Raw genomic sequence first — 18150 nt, 5'->3', positions numbered from 1 at the left:
AGTTTATGACACGGGCGTGTTTGGTGGGGGTGTGACCCTTTTATATTGAAAAATTTTCTAAATTCCTCAAAGTTTGGAACTGTTTTCGGTTTAATCTCAAACCACTTCTAAGCTTGTTTTAAGGTCACGTAAGACCTTATAAGGGACAATGTGAATGATTTGATTTGATTTCGATTATGAATGCTTAAATGTATGTGAATGAGGTGTGTTATCCGGTAATACCTTGTAACCCTATTCCGGCTATGGATACGGGTTAGGGGTGTTACATTTTTAGCCCCGCTTTGAAGCGCCCTTGAAAGCCAAGCCACCAAAACCTGAAGAATCTAAAGAAGATCGCTCCCGACCCCCTTTTGGGGCTGATTTTGACGATGGACAAGGGCCCTCTGACGTCGTGACCGAGGGGAACTCTGGTGAGTCTCTCCTTCCCGCCTTTTTTTTGTTTTCATAAGTAAAAATAAATAAATTTAAAAAAAACTTAAGAGCAAGATAAATAGAAAATATACGAAGATCACCTTTATTTTTTACTTTGAGTTTTTTTTTCCAATTAATCTCTGTTCAGAAAAAACCTTACAAAGAAAATGTTTTGACTTTTATAGCCGAGTTACAAACTTTTTGCTTCTAATTTTTTTTGTCTTTTTCCTATTTATTTCTATTGTCTTGCTTGTGCTTCTCTGCTTGCGTGTTGGCCTTGTTTTGCAGGTGTCAGACGCGTGGAGGTGGCTAACGTGCAGCGGTGGACAGTGGTGGCAGAGGTATGCCCAGCATGCGGTGGCAGCAAGGCTAAGGTTCCATTTTTCTAAAAATATTGTTGGGTTTGGGTTAATTTTTGTTTGGGCTTGTAACTGGGTAGTAGGCTGTAATTGGGCTAGATTTAGTTTGGGTTTGGATTGGGTCATTTAATGTAAATGGACTATTAAAAAAAATTTGGACTTTTGTTTATTTGTTTGAGTTTTATTTTATTTTTGGCCCAGGCTAAAATTGGCCTATTACAGTTTTATATCTTTTAATTTTTTGAAAATTTTAATTAAAATATTTTAAAACTTTAAAAAGTTCTCATTGATTTCACAGAAAATTTAATTAGACCCCAAAATTTATTTAAAATATTATCATTAAACTCGAAATTTCTCAAACTTTTACTAGCCTCTTAAAATTTCTCAAAAAACTTTTTGTCTATACACCTTGATTATTAATGCAAAGAAACAATTTAGGAAGAACACTAACTTTCTAATTTTCTTAGAGTAAGTATACAAAGCATGAATTAAAATCGCTCTGTAACAATTAGAGGGAATGACACTCTTGAGTTCAGACCAACAATAATTGAGGGCTTTTGTTCCTCAAAGAAAATCGAATAAGATGGAAGAATAAGGAAGCAAGTTTAGCAAGAGAAGCAAAGAGAGCCTAAAACACAAGAGTTAAAAATTGTGTAAAATGTTTTACGGATTTTACGCTAGCAAGTTATTTTACAAGAAAAAATGCATTCTCCCTCCATTGATCCGAAAGATATTTTACTTTGATCCATTTGATTTTACACAATTAAACACTAAAAAATAAGGAAATCATTTTATTTATAATATTTTACATCAAACAAACACACTTTATGATACACTCACAATGTGGGATAATTATGTAATAAATATATTTATAAAAGCTTGATATAAATAACAAATGTATCTTTTATTGAATGGTAAAATAAAAATATTGAAATTTATAAAGGCTTGAGTTAAAATTTTATTATGTGTATTTTTATTTTTATTTTCTCTATATAAAAGATATAAAATGATAAAAACACCTACAAAATAAATACAATTTACTTTATAAAGTAAAAATATTTGTATTATTACCCAACTGAATTTATGTCCATTTGACTTATGATATTAAACTTTATAAAAAATTTAATATTAATAGAGACATAAGTAGTTTAAAATTAGTTGTGATTTTGTGTTTGAATAAAACAATTAAAAATTATAAATCTAAAGACCAAACATTTGTTCAATAGCATTAAAAATACAATTTCATTATCACTTCACCTATATTTAACTTTTTATGGAAATTTAATGTTTTTATTTTTTTAAATTAAGGCTATGTTTGATCAACTGAAAATTTAAGTACTGAAAAAATAAGTACCAAAAGATAAAGATTAAGATGTGTTTGATAAACTGAAATTTAAATGTTGAAAAGTTAAGTACTAAATTTTTACTACTAAGTTTTATAAGTGCTGAATTTATATTAGAAAATCATTTTGGAAATTAGTATATACAAGTATTGAATATAATTATGCTCTTTGAAAAAAGTAAATATTAATTTTTAAAAGACTATCTATTTTTATTTTTAATATTATTAATATAATGTTTTATATTATTTTAGATAATTTTGGATAAAAGATAAATATGGTAATTTGACTATCTTATTTTTTTAAAAGAGATAATTTATTTAAAATTTTAATAAAATAAAATCCACTTAATATTTTATACTTCAAGTGATAAGTGTTAAATATAAGTTATAATATCTATTTGGTGTATTACTTAAAATTAAATACTAATTATAATTAGATTGATTGATAAATGATAATATAATTTTAGACGAAAGTGCGTTTGATACCCTTATTAACTTTTTACTTAATGTAAAATTTTCAACAAAAAAATGTTAATATGATAAACAGATAGCTACTTATTACTTAATGTTGAAAACATTTTCAAAATTTATTTTTAAAATAAACTATTTTCTCAATTTATTTAATTTAAAATATTAAAATTATTATCTTTAAATTTTATACAAAACTATTCAAAATAAAATAAATAATACAATATTAATATGTTTTAAATTATGAAATAATGAATTTTCAAAAATTAAAATGCTTAATTTTTACTAAGACTGTTTAGATAAATCATTGAAAATAAAATTTTTTAACATTTAATTTTTTAAATGTGTTTGATAATCATTTTAATTTTTTTATTTAATATAAAAATTTCAACAAGAAAGTGTTGAATAAAATTTCCAAGCTAACATATTTATCTTTCATGTAAAACCATCCAAAATTATTAAATTTCAGTTTATCAATCACAGATATCAAATAATTTTATAATATAAATTTAATACCTAATTTTTCAGTATTTAAACCCTGAAATAGAATAAAATAAAAAAATAGTTGAATTTATTCTTTATTAAGTGATATATAAATCCTTATCTACTTATTATTTCCATAATTTTTTGTAACTTTTTTATTTAATATTATCAAATGTATTTAAAAAATTAATTTTAATTTAATTGAATTTATTTTAATGCTTTATCAAATAATGCCTAAGTCAATTATCAAAAAATTAGGTATCAAATAAAATAAATATTTAAAATAAACATGTACTGGGCTTTAGAAAGGACAGATACAGTTTAGCCCATCACGAAACGGCAGAGGCCCAAGAATAAATACTTGATAACAAAGCCGAAAACCCGAAAGTAACCAGTATCCGACACCGTTTAGCAAACTCTTTCCATAGGAATTGCGTTTTTGTTTCGCTTCGTTCTATATCCTCAGACACATTTGCCTTGACAGCACTGTTTTTCATAGCATTCAGGAGAAACGAAAATCAACACTCTTTCAAATTATTGGCGATTTCAAGAATGGATTTATTAGTTTCGGGTTGGAATTTTAAGCAGTTTGCAATTCCAGTATCACCTCCGCCTCCACTTCCACCACCGGTATTACCGCCATCCACCGCCACTACTTGTAGCTTTTCCAAGCCTCCAAGCTCAACACACAAGGTTTCGTTCCCGTTTCGGATATACCGTTTGGCTAGAATCTCAAACAAGTCCTCTTCTCCGTTTGCAATTCATGCCAGGAAGAAGAACTCCAAGTCTGAGCCGCTTTTGGAACCAACCCTTGTTGAAGAAGTTTCAATGGACGACGATGACAAGGAAGATGAGCTGCTTCTTTTTGATGACTTCGAAGATGGTAATTTTATGAATACTACATACCCATTTGCTCTATGGGTGCGTGATTGTTGGTTTCTTTTTAGCTACAGTATTTCTGCTCAATGTGGTTGCTAATGAAAGGTAAACAGAAGTTAGGAATTTCAAGAAAAAAAATTACTGGTTTTTTTAGCCTCGGGAAGGGGGTGAGTTGAGAGCTGACTCAACTCGGGAAATGCTCGGAACTAGTCGAATCGAGCTTGAGCTGGTTTAACTCGAGTAGTCCAGTACAAGCACCTTAGCAGCACCTTTTTTTTCCCTCTGAAAGCTATATATATAAATATCAATTATAGGTAAGTATACATACGCTCTATTAACTTGAATTGTCTCCTTAGTTGAGCTCAAGTTTGAAAAGTAAAACTCGATTGAGCATGTTGCCATGTTGAATTTACAGTCAGACTGGAGCTTGAGAGACGAGATTTATACTGTATTGAGAATTGACTTGACTAAGCTTTGTTCTACCCCTGCTTATGTTACTTGCTTAAAGTTTCTACCGAATAATGTTTGCCTATTTCTTTCTTTACAATTTTAATAGAGTTCTAACATGTTGAATGAACTTCTCATGTCTAAATGAATGTTTCTTGACTGCATAGATGAATTGATGATAGACAATGATGATGATGATGATGATTTCTTTGAAGAAGAGTACACAGAAGACGAAACTGAACTTTATGTAAGTTCTAGTGTTCTACAACAATAGTTATTGGCAACATTTCCTATATTTTTTTTGGTCAAAGCTTACCCAATTTGCTAAAACATGAGTGTATATTTTTAAGGTCGGTGATGGAGCTGGAGGAGGAGGAATTTCACTTGCTGGAACATGGTGGGATAAAGAAGCTTTATTGTTAGCTGAGAATGTATGTCAATCCTTTGGTGGTGATTTGGGTATATATGCCTTCAAAACGCTGTCGAATTCTTCCATTCAAGTCCGCATTGAAAGGCTTACAAATAAGTAAGCATTTATTGGCACTTCTTTCTTTCAATTGAGAAATGCTGGTAAACCTGCTTCTTAATTAATAATGTGGTGATATTTTTTCCTGACAATCTTGTTATACTGTTACACCTGAGTGTATGGAGTTCTGTTTGCAGGAATCATCTAATGAATAATCAAAGTTTTAATATTGAATGATACACATAAATTTAATGGGGTATTCTTGAACATTTCCCATCTTAATGCTTAGCATCTTATTGAAAGTGGAGCCTTTAAGTTACTGGTTAATCATTTAACTATTGCAAATTTCTTATGGTAAGATTTGAGGTTGTATGAGCAATTGAGCTTCAAGCAGTTCAATTTCCATATTGATGGTATCTTTTTACTTCTGATATGGTTTCCTTTATGCTGCCGATTCTAAAAATTCATGGAGTGGTGTCGTCCCTTTAGCCTTGCAAAGTGTCATGTTAGCATGTGAAATCAAAGAATTTGTGATGGCCTTTTGTTTATTAATATAGCTTCCAGTGTCATGATTTCTTTTTAAGTTTTGTAAATTAACCAGTGTCATGATTTCTTTATGTTTTGTATAATTTAGTTGTTCTCAGTTGGCTCTTTACTATTTTTCTTCCCAGTATAAACCATCTTCTTAAAAAATCAAAGAATGCCTCTCGAATGTAATTTATAATGATCCGACAGATCTGGTTCCCCCAGTATGGAAGACATTGAAGCTTTTTCTGTAAGCTACAGAGCAAAATTGGATGAAGCTGAACTTGCTCGATCAATAGCAGAGAATATAACCTTGGAGGTGATGATGTTTCGTAATCACTATTATTTTGCTTTCCATTATTTCTCTGTGATTGTGGTCAAAATAGTATCTTTTCTGAATGGGCAAACCTATTTAATGACCACTTAAAGCAGGCAGCCTTAGGTTAAGTACACTAAATTCCAGACATGGCCAAGTACCATGGTTTTTTTAGGAGCAGAAATTTGTATATCTGCTACACCTTTTGGTGATTAATGCCTTAAAGCTGAAACTTGTATTTGGTTACACATCACACTTAAATCATTTAGTTGTCAGATCTAAAAACCTGTTTTACTTGCAGGTTTCATCTCCTGGTGTTGAAAGAGTAGTTCGAATACCACAGGATCTAGACCGGTTCAAGGACCGCTCTCTGTACGTGAAATATGTGACTGAGGTAGCTGACAGCGGTAAACTTTCGGAAGCTGATGGTGTTTTCAGGCTGGTCTCCTTTGATATGGAAACAAAATGTTGCATCTGGGGTTTAGCAGACGTGAGAATAAATCGAGAAAAAGCTGGGAAAGGAAGACCACTTAGCAAAAAGCAGAGGGAATGGTGTCTAGAGACTAGCTTCGATTCTTTACGTTTAGTTCGATTGTATTCTGAAATATGAATGTTTTCTCTTTTCTTTTCTATTGTCTTCTCTTTCCCCTCGCACAACGTGCATAGTCAAGCAGTTGGTGATTTTTATTAACATTATCATCCAGCCTTTGAAATTGACTCTCTCAGTCTGTCTCCAAGTATGTGTTGTAAAGATATGTTCATCACTGTATTTAATTTGACAAGTCCTGTTTAAGCTCATAATTTGGTTGTTTATGCATTTGTTAAGGGGACAAAACTAATAAAAAAATGCATACGTAGTAGTTTAGTTGGGAATTTGACAGGATACTTGGATGCTGTATACTGGAGATGAGTTATAAATCTCGAGCCTTGAATCTTTAACCTCCCAGGTTAGTACTTTCACCCTGGTACAATTGACCTTTATTTTTGCGATCTTTTTCAATCTATTGATTGGAAAATTTTTAACAACTTTTTGGATTTTAGTTGTTCAGAATGTAATATTATTGCCTGGATGATAAACTAATAAATTGGTGAAAGCCTGATAATGGGATGGAGTCGGTTATTGAAATGGATGATATAGAGCTCTGGAATGGGATATTTCTCTTGGTATGGTATATTTGTATTTTTCGAATAAATTGATTTAAAAATAATATATATTAATTACATTAATGTTCTTTGTATATTGTTTTTAATGTTTTTGTTTAAACTACTCATTTGGTAACTATCTAACAAAAATAATATTTTAATAATTTAAATTTAACAGAAGAATTTTAACTGTCTTAATAATTTGACTTATTTTTTTAAATTTGAAAAGCAAAGGATTAAATTCCTACAAATAAAAGTAAAAGGATTAAATTCTAAATGTATAAAAATTACCTAAAACTTAGCATATGTTAATGTAAATATTTTTATTATACTTTCCACCTAAAAATTGAAGAAATAACCATACATAAAATCATAATTATTGAACATTGGAGATGGTGATTCGGAAGTACAAAATAGTTTTCTGATCCCACAATTAAGCTTTAGCAGAAAGACAGTTTTGATTTCTTTTAGGGTAGGAGAAGTTGACTTTTACTGTTGAATAATTAGATGCCTATTTTAGAGTCATGGACAAACTCAAATGTGAAGAATAATGGTTGCTAGAAAGCGAATTTTAGAAATTAAATGTCATCAACTTAAAAGTCATTATCATTACAAAGATGGGAATACAATAACGTTCAGTATAACAAGTTCTGTTTACTAGTCCGTAGTTCTTATGTACGAAAATGATGGGGATTTGACCTTTGTGAGAAGAGAAGTAAAAAGATTCCATGTCCCACTCTTTTTTTTCCTTCAAAAGGAGGGACATAAAGATAGAAATATATGAGTTAAAATGTATATAATTGAGAATGATGAGGTGGGTTTCTGGTACCTCCACCAAAGTAAGAAAGATAAGAAAGGTTAGAAATGGTGAGGTTTATTGTTTCAGGTTTTGACATGCATAAGGGGGAAAACTGTTCTGACACTACTTAATGATGGAGAAGAATTGGAGGGGCCGCAAGCTTTTTAATGGGTTACTTTGCTCGTGATATCAGAAAGCTCATGCATTCTTTGCTATCACCTTTTTTTCTTTTCCTTTATGAAGGAGAAAAGTAGCATTTACCTGCGCCTTGATGATGATGATGATAAAAAAGAAAGCTCCTTTTGCTGTTTCAGTTTTGGAACTTTGGATAATTGGAGCATGCCCCCACTGTGAGTAAAGACAATGTGATGCAGACGTAAATGGGGTAAATGCAGGAACGGGTTTAGATTTTAGAAGGGATAATTGGAGCATGCCCCCACTGTGCGTAAAGACAATGTGACAGACGAAAATGGGGTAAATGCAGTAACGGGTTTAGATTTTAGAAGGATTTGCATGACAAAAAGTTTGAAGAATAAAGGGCTAAAAAGCAGGGGAAAAAGAGATTTGGGAAAGAATTTGGAGGATGAATTTGTGATTTTCTTTCTTACTGCCAAACACACATTACATTCTTGATAAATGACTTATGTTGATTAAGTTTTTGTTCACATCATGTCCAAATTTAAATTTGGACAACCCCTTTTCCTACATCAATTTACTACTTAAGTGAGATACCTACTATTTAAAAGGAATTAATTGATAAACACCTTTTATTTATCTTTACAATATCAAAGTAGCGTTTCTGCTTTTTTATATTATGATTTTTTGGAATGTAATTGGGACAAAAATTATTATATAACATTTGATACTGTATTAATTAAAATCACCAAAAAATTACATTATTATGTTTAGTTCGTTTAAGTACTTTCCTAATAATATAATGATAATTTATGAATTTAACTTTATTAAATAAAAGGTAATATTCATGTTTTCAATTTTTATAATAAACTTTATTCTTAACAAATATTTGGATTAAATATTTAATAATCAAATTTAATTGATAATTTTTAAATTATTTTTTAATTTATAATTTTAATTGAAAGTAAAATTATTTCAAATTTGTCTCGCATATATTTTCTAAATATAATAATGCATATATAAAATCACGTATATAAAAAAAATATTTTAGAATAAATTTAAGAAAATATTTGAAATCACGTTAACCTATAAGAATATAAAAATAATAATTGATTCTAGGTATTGCTATGAAAAAAACAACAAATAATTAAATCATAATAATATAAAACCATAAGCGGTCTAACCCACAATTCTGATACAGCTTAAATAAACAATTACATTCATATTCTACAAAAAAAATATTTATACAAATACAAATCGTAAATCAAATTTATAGCTAGAAATAAAATAAAATAAAGGAACCACATATTCATGAACTGTTTTTTTAGTTAAGGTTTAGGTTTAAAATTTTAATTAATTAAATTTTTTTAATTAAAAAAATATTTTCATCCCATTTAGAAATCCAAGTTGGCACCTAAAATCTAGTTGGACTGCCACGCAGGATTACCTTTAGAGAGATAACGAAACTTAACGGTAGAGTGATCACTTCGTAACAAAATAATAATATAAGTGACTAAAACGTAACATTTCAAACATAAGTGACTAAAATGTAACTTGAAGCAAACAAAAGTGACTATTTTTGTAGATTACCCTACATTTTAATCATTTACGTTATCGTTTTGTTACGAAGTAGTCACTCTACCGTTAAACTCCGTTATCTTCTTTACAATGGTCCTATATACGTGGCAATCTAAATATGTTTTAAACGCCAACTTGATTGTCTTACGTGGTAGTTCAAATTAAATTTATTTAATTAAAAACATATTTTTATCCCAGCAACTCGACATCTAAGTTGGTATTTAAAACTTATTTGGATTGTCACGTAAGGTTGCCTTTAGGGAGGTAACGGAGTTTAACAGTAATGTGACCACTTCGTAACAAAATGATAACGTAAGTGATTAAAATGTAATATTTCAAATATAAGTGATTAAAATGTAATCTTAAAAAAAATTATTTTTTAGTTATTTTTTTGAATTACTATTTTTAAACATTTATTTTACTCATATGGGATCTTTCAATTGAGAAAATCGCGACAAGCTACCAGTTTCGGTGTTGTGAACATAGCTTGCATGTGACTGCAACGCCAAAAGAGGTGAGAAGCATCCTCAGCATCTTGTCCCACTAGTAGACATAGCTACGTTTGTGCAATTTAACTCTGGTCAGCATCAATAGTGGATTACTATAAAGGCACTAACCAAAGATGATAACTTTACTAGGCATTTTTAACTTCAACAAATGTTTTTGCTGGTTTATGAGTAATTAATAAAGGCTTCGGAAAATATAAATATTTTTTTTTGAGGTTTTATTCGTTTCTATCATATGTTGGTATGTAGAAAATTATTGATAAACAAAGTTTGATAATACAATAAAGCCTAATAATTATATGTGTTTTGTGCATATGAAAACAATTCATTGAGTAGTGTATAATAAAAATATCAATTTTTATAAAGAAATTTTGGATAAAAAGACCTCTCTAGTCCCTCTCAATTTTTATATCAAGCAAATTGACCCCTTTCAAAAAAATCAGAGTAATTTAGTCATTATCAATTTTGAGAGTGAGCAACAAAGGACAATTAATCACAATGTTAATGTTTTTCGTCAATTTTACATAAATTTGATTGGTATAATAATAAATTGAGCTATCATAATTTACACATTCTATCAATTTGGTCATGATTTAACAAATTTAGTCTGTAGTATTTTTATAAATGTGTAAATATTTAGGCTAAATTTATTGGATTTTTTAGAATTAAGACTAAATTTAAAAAAATATGTAAACATCGAGGGATAAATTTGTTATTATACCAATTAAAATTATGCACGATTAATAAATGACATTAATGCCATGATTAATTGTCTTTAATTGCTCACTTTCAAAATGATCCAATTTTTTGAGAGTTACTAATTTGCTCAATTTCGAATTTAAAAGAGACTTGAGTGATTTTTTTACCAAAATTTTGTAATAATTCTTTTTAGAATAACCATTGAATATGAGGGAGAATAAAATAAATTGTTCTCCATATATTTTTTTCTAATGTTTTTTAACGTGTGAAATCAAATGAATTTTAAATACAATTTATAAAAAACTTCTCACTTATTCATACAAACACGAATTTATTTTAGTAATAAACATTTCTGTTCAAACTAGCATTTTTTTAATAATCACAACTCTTAATCAGAGATACACCTTTTTTTCGTGTGAAAGTGAGGGCCAAGCTTTGATAAACTTAAAAATTTAACATAACAAACTGCAGTGTGCGCAACACTGTTAAGATCATCTAATAACAATTTGCAGATATCCATGGGCGGTTTCCTAAATCTATGAAGATAGAGTCATAAGTGTTGGTAATTTTTATCATATTCTGCAACCTTATTTCTCTCTTTGAAAATATGCTTGAACCTGCCTTGTTAATCTCTATTAAATTGCCTTTCAACTTCATCCAATGTATGTCGAGCTTCATGACCATTGTTGTTACACATGAGATCTGTAGTAGTAGAATAATCACTCTCCAACTCTACCATGTGAAATCTGGCTTCCCAAGCAATAGTGAGACTATTGACCATAGCCATTAGCTCCAAATTCAGAACTGAGCTAATATTGATTTGGTGGTTGAAGCCAATAATTCAGTTGCCGTCGCTTCCTCGCAGAAAGTAGTCTTGCCTGATGTCTGCAATGTGGCCAAAATTGAGAGAATGTCTAGATCCCTTTGCTAAGGAACGAGTGGGTTATAAATATGGATTACTACGTACTACGTTTCGATAAGTCAACCCATCACTCTTTGATTCTTTGTTAAGTTAGCAATGCGACGTAAAATCATTGAATTACATAATATGTAAATAATAAGTGATAGGTGTTTAATTTTATCATAACTAAAATATCTATTTGATACTTCTAGTTTTTTTTTAATGATAAATCCAAACAAATTTAAAAAATAAAATTAAATGTATTAAAAATAGTAAAATTCATAATTTATTTTCTAAAGTTATAATTTTTTAAAATTTTAATTATATGAAAAGTTGTTGAAAATTCAACATATTCAGAAAATTGTAGAAAAAATTGCTAAAAAAAATAAAAATGATATGTTTTTGTATTAACGAATGCAATTTACTCCACAAATTATCATTGTTGGAAAATTATTTGCAAATATCAGTTCACAATCTAAACCATTAGCATCATTGGGTCATGAAATCACTTCATTAATAAGCAAGTATAAACTTTAAAAATTCATCAAAGCTGGCATATATAGTATAAACTGAATTTCTTTTCTATTCTCATAATAGTTGTGATGATAGTAAACCTTTGAGTCAATTGGCCAAATAGTTTATCTCGCAAGACTCAAGACATTTTAACATTAAAACATTCTTTTCAATATAGACGAGGTCTCAATTGTTTTTAGCATAACATCATAATATGTGATTTATAAAGTAAAAAACATAACTTGTGCTTTTATCATCTTCACCATTTTCAACTTACTTTTAAAGCGAGGACCATTCACAAAAAAATATGAGCAGAAAACAAAAGGACCATACAGTAAAAAGCTTTGCAGCTAGACAATGGGATTTCATTTTTTTTTATATAAAAATAAGATCTCTTATGAATTTTTATTTTTTTCACACAATTTTAATCTTAAATTTTTTTTGAATTTTTAAGTAATTTTAGATTTTTTTTGAAAAACCTAAACGTTTTAAATTAATATTTTAATTATAGTTCAAAGATCAAATTAATTACTAAACTTATGAGTTAATATGAGTAAAAGTACATGCGAAGTCCCTCTACTATAAGAAAGATTGGATTAAATTAAATCCTCTAGTATTAAATGAGAATAAAGATAAAATTTGCTATTTAAAAAATAATATATTAAATAATAAATATTAATTTATTAAAATTAAAGCTAATCTCTATAATATTAAATTTTAAATAATTGTTAAGAATAATTGAAAGAGAAAGTAAAATGTTAAAGTCTGTAATCCAATGTAGAGATGATTGATGAGAAATCCAAATTGAAGTCATTGAGGCGTGCTATCTAAATGATTTGAAAAAAGCCTGTAATAGAAAAAAAAATAAAAAATAAAAATAAATTTGTAAGTAAATATTGATGGCACGGTAAAAGGATTAGCCTTGATTTTGTAAACAAAAAAAGAAAGCTCCCTGCATTAGATTCCTTTCAAATCCTATTCAACCATTGGTCCGTGCCTTTCAATCTCCCCAAATCATGTTAAAACCCACTTTGCATGGAGCAGCCAAAAGTTAAGCCGAAATAGCGACTTTTCCTTCCTTTGACTTTTTTGACTGCAAAAGTTCTGAGACTTTTTGTCTATCTTTTTTTCTTTTTTTTTTAATCAGAATCTGTTCAGTTTAGAAGATGCCAAGGGGTATCTCTTTTTTTTTTTATTCTCAATGCATCTATATATTTATATTATTTATATATCTACCAACTTATCCATTATTAAATTACTATCTCAATTCCGGAACTATCATCTAAATAACATTATACTTAAACTGTCAAAGGAATAAAATAATAATAAATTATTCAAAAATCAAAATAAATAAAATAATAAATTAAACGAAGTATATTTTATTTTCATAGTCTAGTTTTATATATATTTATAAGTACATATTTTTTTAATTACGGATATTAAATTAAAAATAAGACTAGGTTTTGCATGCTTTTGTTTTGGCCTACAGTAAAAAGAAAAAAAAAAAAAGGGGGTAGTAATAGGTAGGTAGTAAACGGTAACACAGCTTGGCAGCAACTGAAAGGATGAAGCTTCTTTCCTTCCTCAATTCAAACCCCTATAAATCTGTTTATAGCAAGTGTTCCTATATTCAGCACAACTTAGATCTCTTCTCATTTCTAAAAATTTATATATAATAATCGTATTATACTCTACTTTTCATTTTTGTTACAAGCAAACCCAGAATTCACGTGCTACTTGTAAGTATATGTAACAGAAATTAGATGTTAATTTGTATATATATTGGTTAAAGATATTGCTTATGTTATCATTATCATCATCGTAATTATATTTTCTGTTTCTGTTTCTTTCTTTCTTTTTTTCCCTTACTTTATTCATTTATTTACTTCTTTTTTGGTGTTTTTCCTGACATTATATAGGGTTCTGAGGTATAATTCATATGTGTGAAGATAAAGGGTATTTTGAGATGGGTAGGTGGAATACGTTTGGTGGGGTTTTTTTTAGCATTGCATTGGCGGCGGTGGCGGTGGGAGTGGGGGTGAAAGGGTATCCAGCGGAGGATCTGGTAGTCAAATTACCTGGTCAGCCGCCAGTTGGGTTTAAGCAGTATGCTGGGTATGTTGATGTAGATGTAAAGGCTGGGAGGAGCTTGTTTTATTACTTCGTTGAAGCTGATAAGAACCCTGAGAAGCAGCCCCTCACTCTCTGGCTCAATGGAGGTTCTGTGCTTTTTTGCTCTTCTATAAAACTTGAATCTTAAGTCCATTATTTTCAAATCTTTTTGTTGTTGTTGTTGCTGCTTTGTGGACTGAATTATTGAGTTTTGATATGAAATATGTTCCCATTGTTGTCTGTGCGGTTGTTGTGTAGTTGTACTTTCATTCTTTCTTCTTTCACATTGTTTTCAATTTAGTACTTAAATTTTTTTGGGTTTTGTTTTCTGGCTTTCCGGGGGTGAAGATTCATTTTCGTTGTGTGAAAGCACCGTTTTCTCCCACATGTTGTACTTTGGTTCCTTTTATCGATGCTCGGTATTATTAACTTATTTCTGAAAGAGTATCTTTTGAGATTCTAAATATATGTAAAAAAAGTAAAAACAAAAACTCTAGAACATTGAGTATATTTGTATTCAAAACGCCCTAAATTCGGGGGTAATAGACCTTGCTTCTGCTGTATTTCTCTCTCATTCATGTTTGAGCTTATGAACTTGGTCATGTTTAAAAGTGGAGATCCTGGTTTTAGCTTCAAAACTAGTTCAAACGTATTGAGAGAGAGAGAGAGTGATGATATGTTGTAGCCATGGGAATAGAGATGATTGTCTGTTTATATTGATTGTTATCCTCAAATTCCATTTCAGGGCCAGGGTGTTCCTCCGTGGGAGGGGGTGCTTTTACAGAATTGGGTCCATTTTATCCTAGAGGTGATGGGCGAAGCCTTCGAATAAATTCAATGTCATGGAACAAAGGTCCAAAATATGTTTATTGCATTAAAATGCAATGAGATTTCAGTATTTGATTGTTAATGAATACAAATAATGTTCTCACTTACTTCTTTTTTTCTTTTGTTCTCAATAGCATCAAATCTCCTGTTTGTTGAGTCCCCTGTTGGTGTAGGCTGGTCTTACTCAAATACATCTTCAGATTATATCCGTGGGGATGCTTCCACTGGTAATGTGATTTCATCAACTGATCTTAGGATAATTCCTGCAACAAGCTTCATTGATAGATATCGAAATTTACAGTTTTGGAGAAAAAAAAATTGTTAAGAACATGATCTCTTTTTCCTGTCAGCCAAGGATATGTATATTTTCATGATGAAATGGTATGAGAAGTTCCCAGAATTCAAGTCCAGAGAACTGTTTCTTACTGGAGAAAGCTATGCAGGTAAGTTTAGTTTACAGAAACACTTTGGAAAATGCCTATCTACAACTACATGTTTCTGCATGGCAAATCAGATGCGATAGCAAAATTCTATGTCATTTCCTATTCTTTTACAGTATCAAAATAGAATATGATATATTTTAGATTTGGTACCAAGTCTTAGTATTGTTGTTATTTAAGGCAGTAATCAGAAAATTTTCAATCCACCTTTTACCTTTATTCAGTTTTACAGTTGCATGACCCGTTGTCGTACAGGACATTACATACCACAGTTGGCTGAAGTTCTACTGGATCATAATGCACGATCAAAGGGTTTTAAGTTTAACATCAAAGGAGTTGCTGTAAGAAAACTTGCACTACCCTATGTTCTTTAATAAGAAATAAAAGAGAAGATGATATTGGGATCTTGTGGTTCTTCCTTCGATTTGTTTAACATTTTTACTTGGCTTGTTTCATTTTATTAATTTTCTTTTGTGATTTTAGATTGGGAATCCTCTTCTACGACTTGATCGGGATGTTCCAGCAACATATGAATTCTTCTGGTCACATGGGATGATTTCTGATGAAGTTGGCCTTACCATCATGAATGAATGTGATTTCGATGACTATGTCTTTGAGAGTCCTCATAATGTATCCCACCCCTGCTACCAAGCCATAGTTGAAGCAAATAGAATCGTTGGTCATTATGTAAACAATTATGATGTTCTCCTAGATATTTGTTATCCATCTCTCGTCGAACAAGAATTGAGATTGCGGAAAATGGTATACTTCTCTTTTCCTTTCTTCCTTCTTACAAGTAGTTGCTTGAACTAACTGAATTAAACCCCGTATCCGTCATTTCTTTTTTTTCACCTCTGCATGATTAACTTTTCCTGATATACACAGGCAACCAAGATAAGTATTGGTATTGATGTGTGTATGAGCTTTGAAAGGCGTTTCTACTTAAACTTACCTGAGGTTCAGATGGCACTTCATGCTAATCGCACCAAATTACCTTATGATTGGAGTATGTGCAGTGGGTAAGTTTAAATATGATACTGGGTTTGGGAGTTGTGTCAACATTTATCCTAAGGATAGTATGTAATGGATCTTATGGTATCTTAAATCAGTAACATGCTTTATGTTTTGCTTTTTATAAAAGTATTATTTAGAATTTCTAATGATCCTTTACGCCATGATGGTGGTTTTTTGTGTGTGCACTGAACAGTCGTTTAAGCTACAGTGACAGTGATGGTAACATAAACATCCTTCCTATTCTCAAAAAAATTATCCTGAATGGCATTCCTGTCTGGATATTCAGGTAAAATACAGTATCTCTTTACATTATTTCACACATAGAGCATGGATGCTATAATTATATGTGTGTGTGTGTGTGTGTGTGTGTGTGTGTGTGTGTATAATTGGTCAAAACTAATGATTGCAGTGGGGATCAAGACTCGGTAGTGCCATTGCTTGGCTCGAGGACACTGGTTCGTGAACTAGCTCATGACTTGAAGTTCAAGATTACAGTCCCATATGGAGCTTGGTTTCACAAACAGCAGGTTTTTAATGATTGCCAACAAATCTAAAGTGTTATGCTTTTAAGGTTTGCAACTTTCTTCATTTTCTTGGGTCTATGTTTTTTGGTTAGGTTGGAGGATGGGTGACTGAATACGGAAATTTGTTGACATTTGCCACTGTGAGGGGGGCTGCACATATGGTACCGTATTCACAACCATCAAGAGCCTTGCATTTGTTCAGTTCATTCGTCCATGGCCGGAGACTGCCGAACAATACACATCCTCCCATTCATGAATGAGAACACTGTAAACCATACAGCAAAGTGTGATACAGTTTCAAGTTGTTCCGAGTTTCAGAATATGCTTGTCCAATAGGGTAATAAAGGAATAAGGGGGTGTCTCCAGAAGAAAATGGGGGCAAACCTTGATTTGTAGTGGCAGAGAGAGAGAGAGGGAGAGAGAGTTTGATTGTAGGACTAAATTCTTTATGTGATTGAAATGGATGATCAGGCTCCGATTAATTTGATAAGAGAGAATATGGTTTTGATGGGGGAAAATGTAATTTGATTCATTGATTTAAGGTTTATAATTGAAGTGTCTGCATCTGACATCTCAATGAACCAATTCCCTGGAAAATATTCACATCTCTAATGCATGATGTGGTTAATTGAACCTTCTTCCATATCCAGTTCCAAGGCCGTCCTGTCATTGTTACAAAATCTATCCTTCCTTGATTAAAAGAGTTTTTTTTCTATCAGTCCAAAGCCAACAAATTATTTTCTCTCTTAAAGATTGAAGAGTTGCAGCAGTAGTGAGGTGGTGTTCAAGCGTTGGCAGTCTCCATGTAGTTGTTACCCACCTTAAATATAAAATATGTGAGAAAGCCAACAAAGAATACATGCCAAGCAACATTAACTCGTCTATTCTCCCACACTATGCTTTTTTACTTAATTATTGTTATGAGGGCGCTAAATACCGAAGCCTTGAATGATAAAAACCGTCTTAATAATTTTTATATTCATGGTATGAGATTTTCAACCATTTTCCCATATTATTTTAATCACATTATTTTATATATCCTATCTAGTACTATCCAAGGGTAAGAAAGCCTACCCGTAAACCCGATTTGAGTTAGATAAGTCTGGATAAGAATTTTCACACGTCAACCTAACCCGATTTCAGTTTAAATAATAAAAATATTTTATAAATTTAATTGTAAAAATATATAAAATATCAATTAAAATTTAAAAATTATAATTTTATTATTTTTTGAAAAACGAAATGGGGGGAGGCCAACCCAG

At 30.6% G+C, this 18150-nt stretch overlaps 2 protein-coding genes across 3 annotated transcripts; both read left to right on the top strand.

Annotated features, from left to right (window-relative positions):
* The first annotated feature begins 3452 nt into the window (after positions 1 to 3452).
* Positions 3453 to 6494, top strand: LOC107897121 (uncharacterized). Its single transcript, XM_016822468.2, has 5 exons — positions 3453 to 3946; positions 4557 to 4636; positions 4740 to 4915; positions 5591 to 5699; positions 5998 to 6494. Exons 1-5 carry the CDS (start codon positions 3616 to 3618, stop codon positions 6304 to 6306), a joined length of 1005 nt encoding a protein of 334 aa, XP_016677957.1. The 5' UTR covers positions 3453 to 3615; the 3' UTR covers positions 6307 to 6494.
* A 6908-nt stretch (positions 6495 to 13402) lies between these two features.
* On the top strand, positions 13403 to 17465 carry LOC107897120 (serine carboxypeptidase-like 42). Of its 2 annotated transcripts, none has more exons than XM_041114109.1 (11): positions 13403 to 13709; positions 13890 to 14189; positions 14828 to 14890; positions 15045 to 15137; positions 15261 to 15353; positions 15606 to 15691; positions 15834 to 16112; positions 16236 to 16369; positions 16558 to 16650; positions 16774 to 16891; positions 16981 to 17465. In XM_041114109.1, exons 2-11 carry the CDS (start codon positions 13910 to 13912, stop codon positions 17146 to 17148), a joined length of 1407 nt encoding a protein of 468 aa, XP_040970043.1. In that variant the 5' UTR covers positions 13403 to 13709; positions 13890 to 13909; the 3' UTR covers positions 17149 to 17465. The 2 variants fall into 2 exon arrangements, with proteins under 2 accessions (XP_040970043.1, XP_016677956.2); XM_016822467.2 differs by having other exon boundaries at positions 14828 to 14935.
* Positions 17466 to 18150: the final 685 nt, after the last annotated feature.

Source organism: Gossypium hirsutum, chromosome A05 (genome assembly GCF_007990345.1).
Source record: "Gossypium hirsutum isolate 1008001.06 chromosome A05, Gossypium_hirsutum_v2.1, whole genome shotgun sequence".
NCBI lineage: Eukaryota > Viridiplantae > Streptophyta > Magnoliopsida > Malvales > Malvaceae > Gossypium > Gossypium hirsutum.
This window is presented reverse-complemented; position numbering and strand designations above follow the sequence as displayed.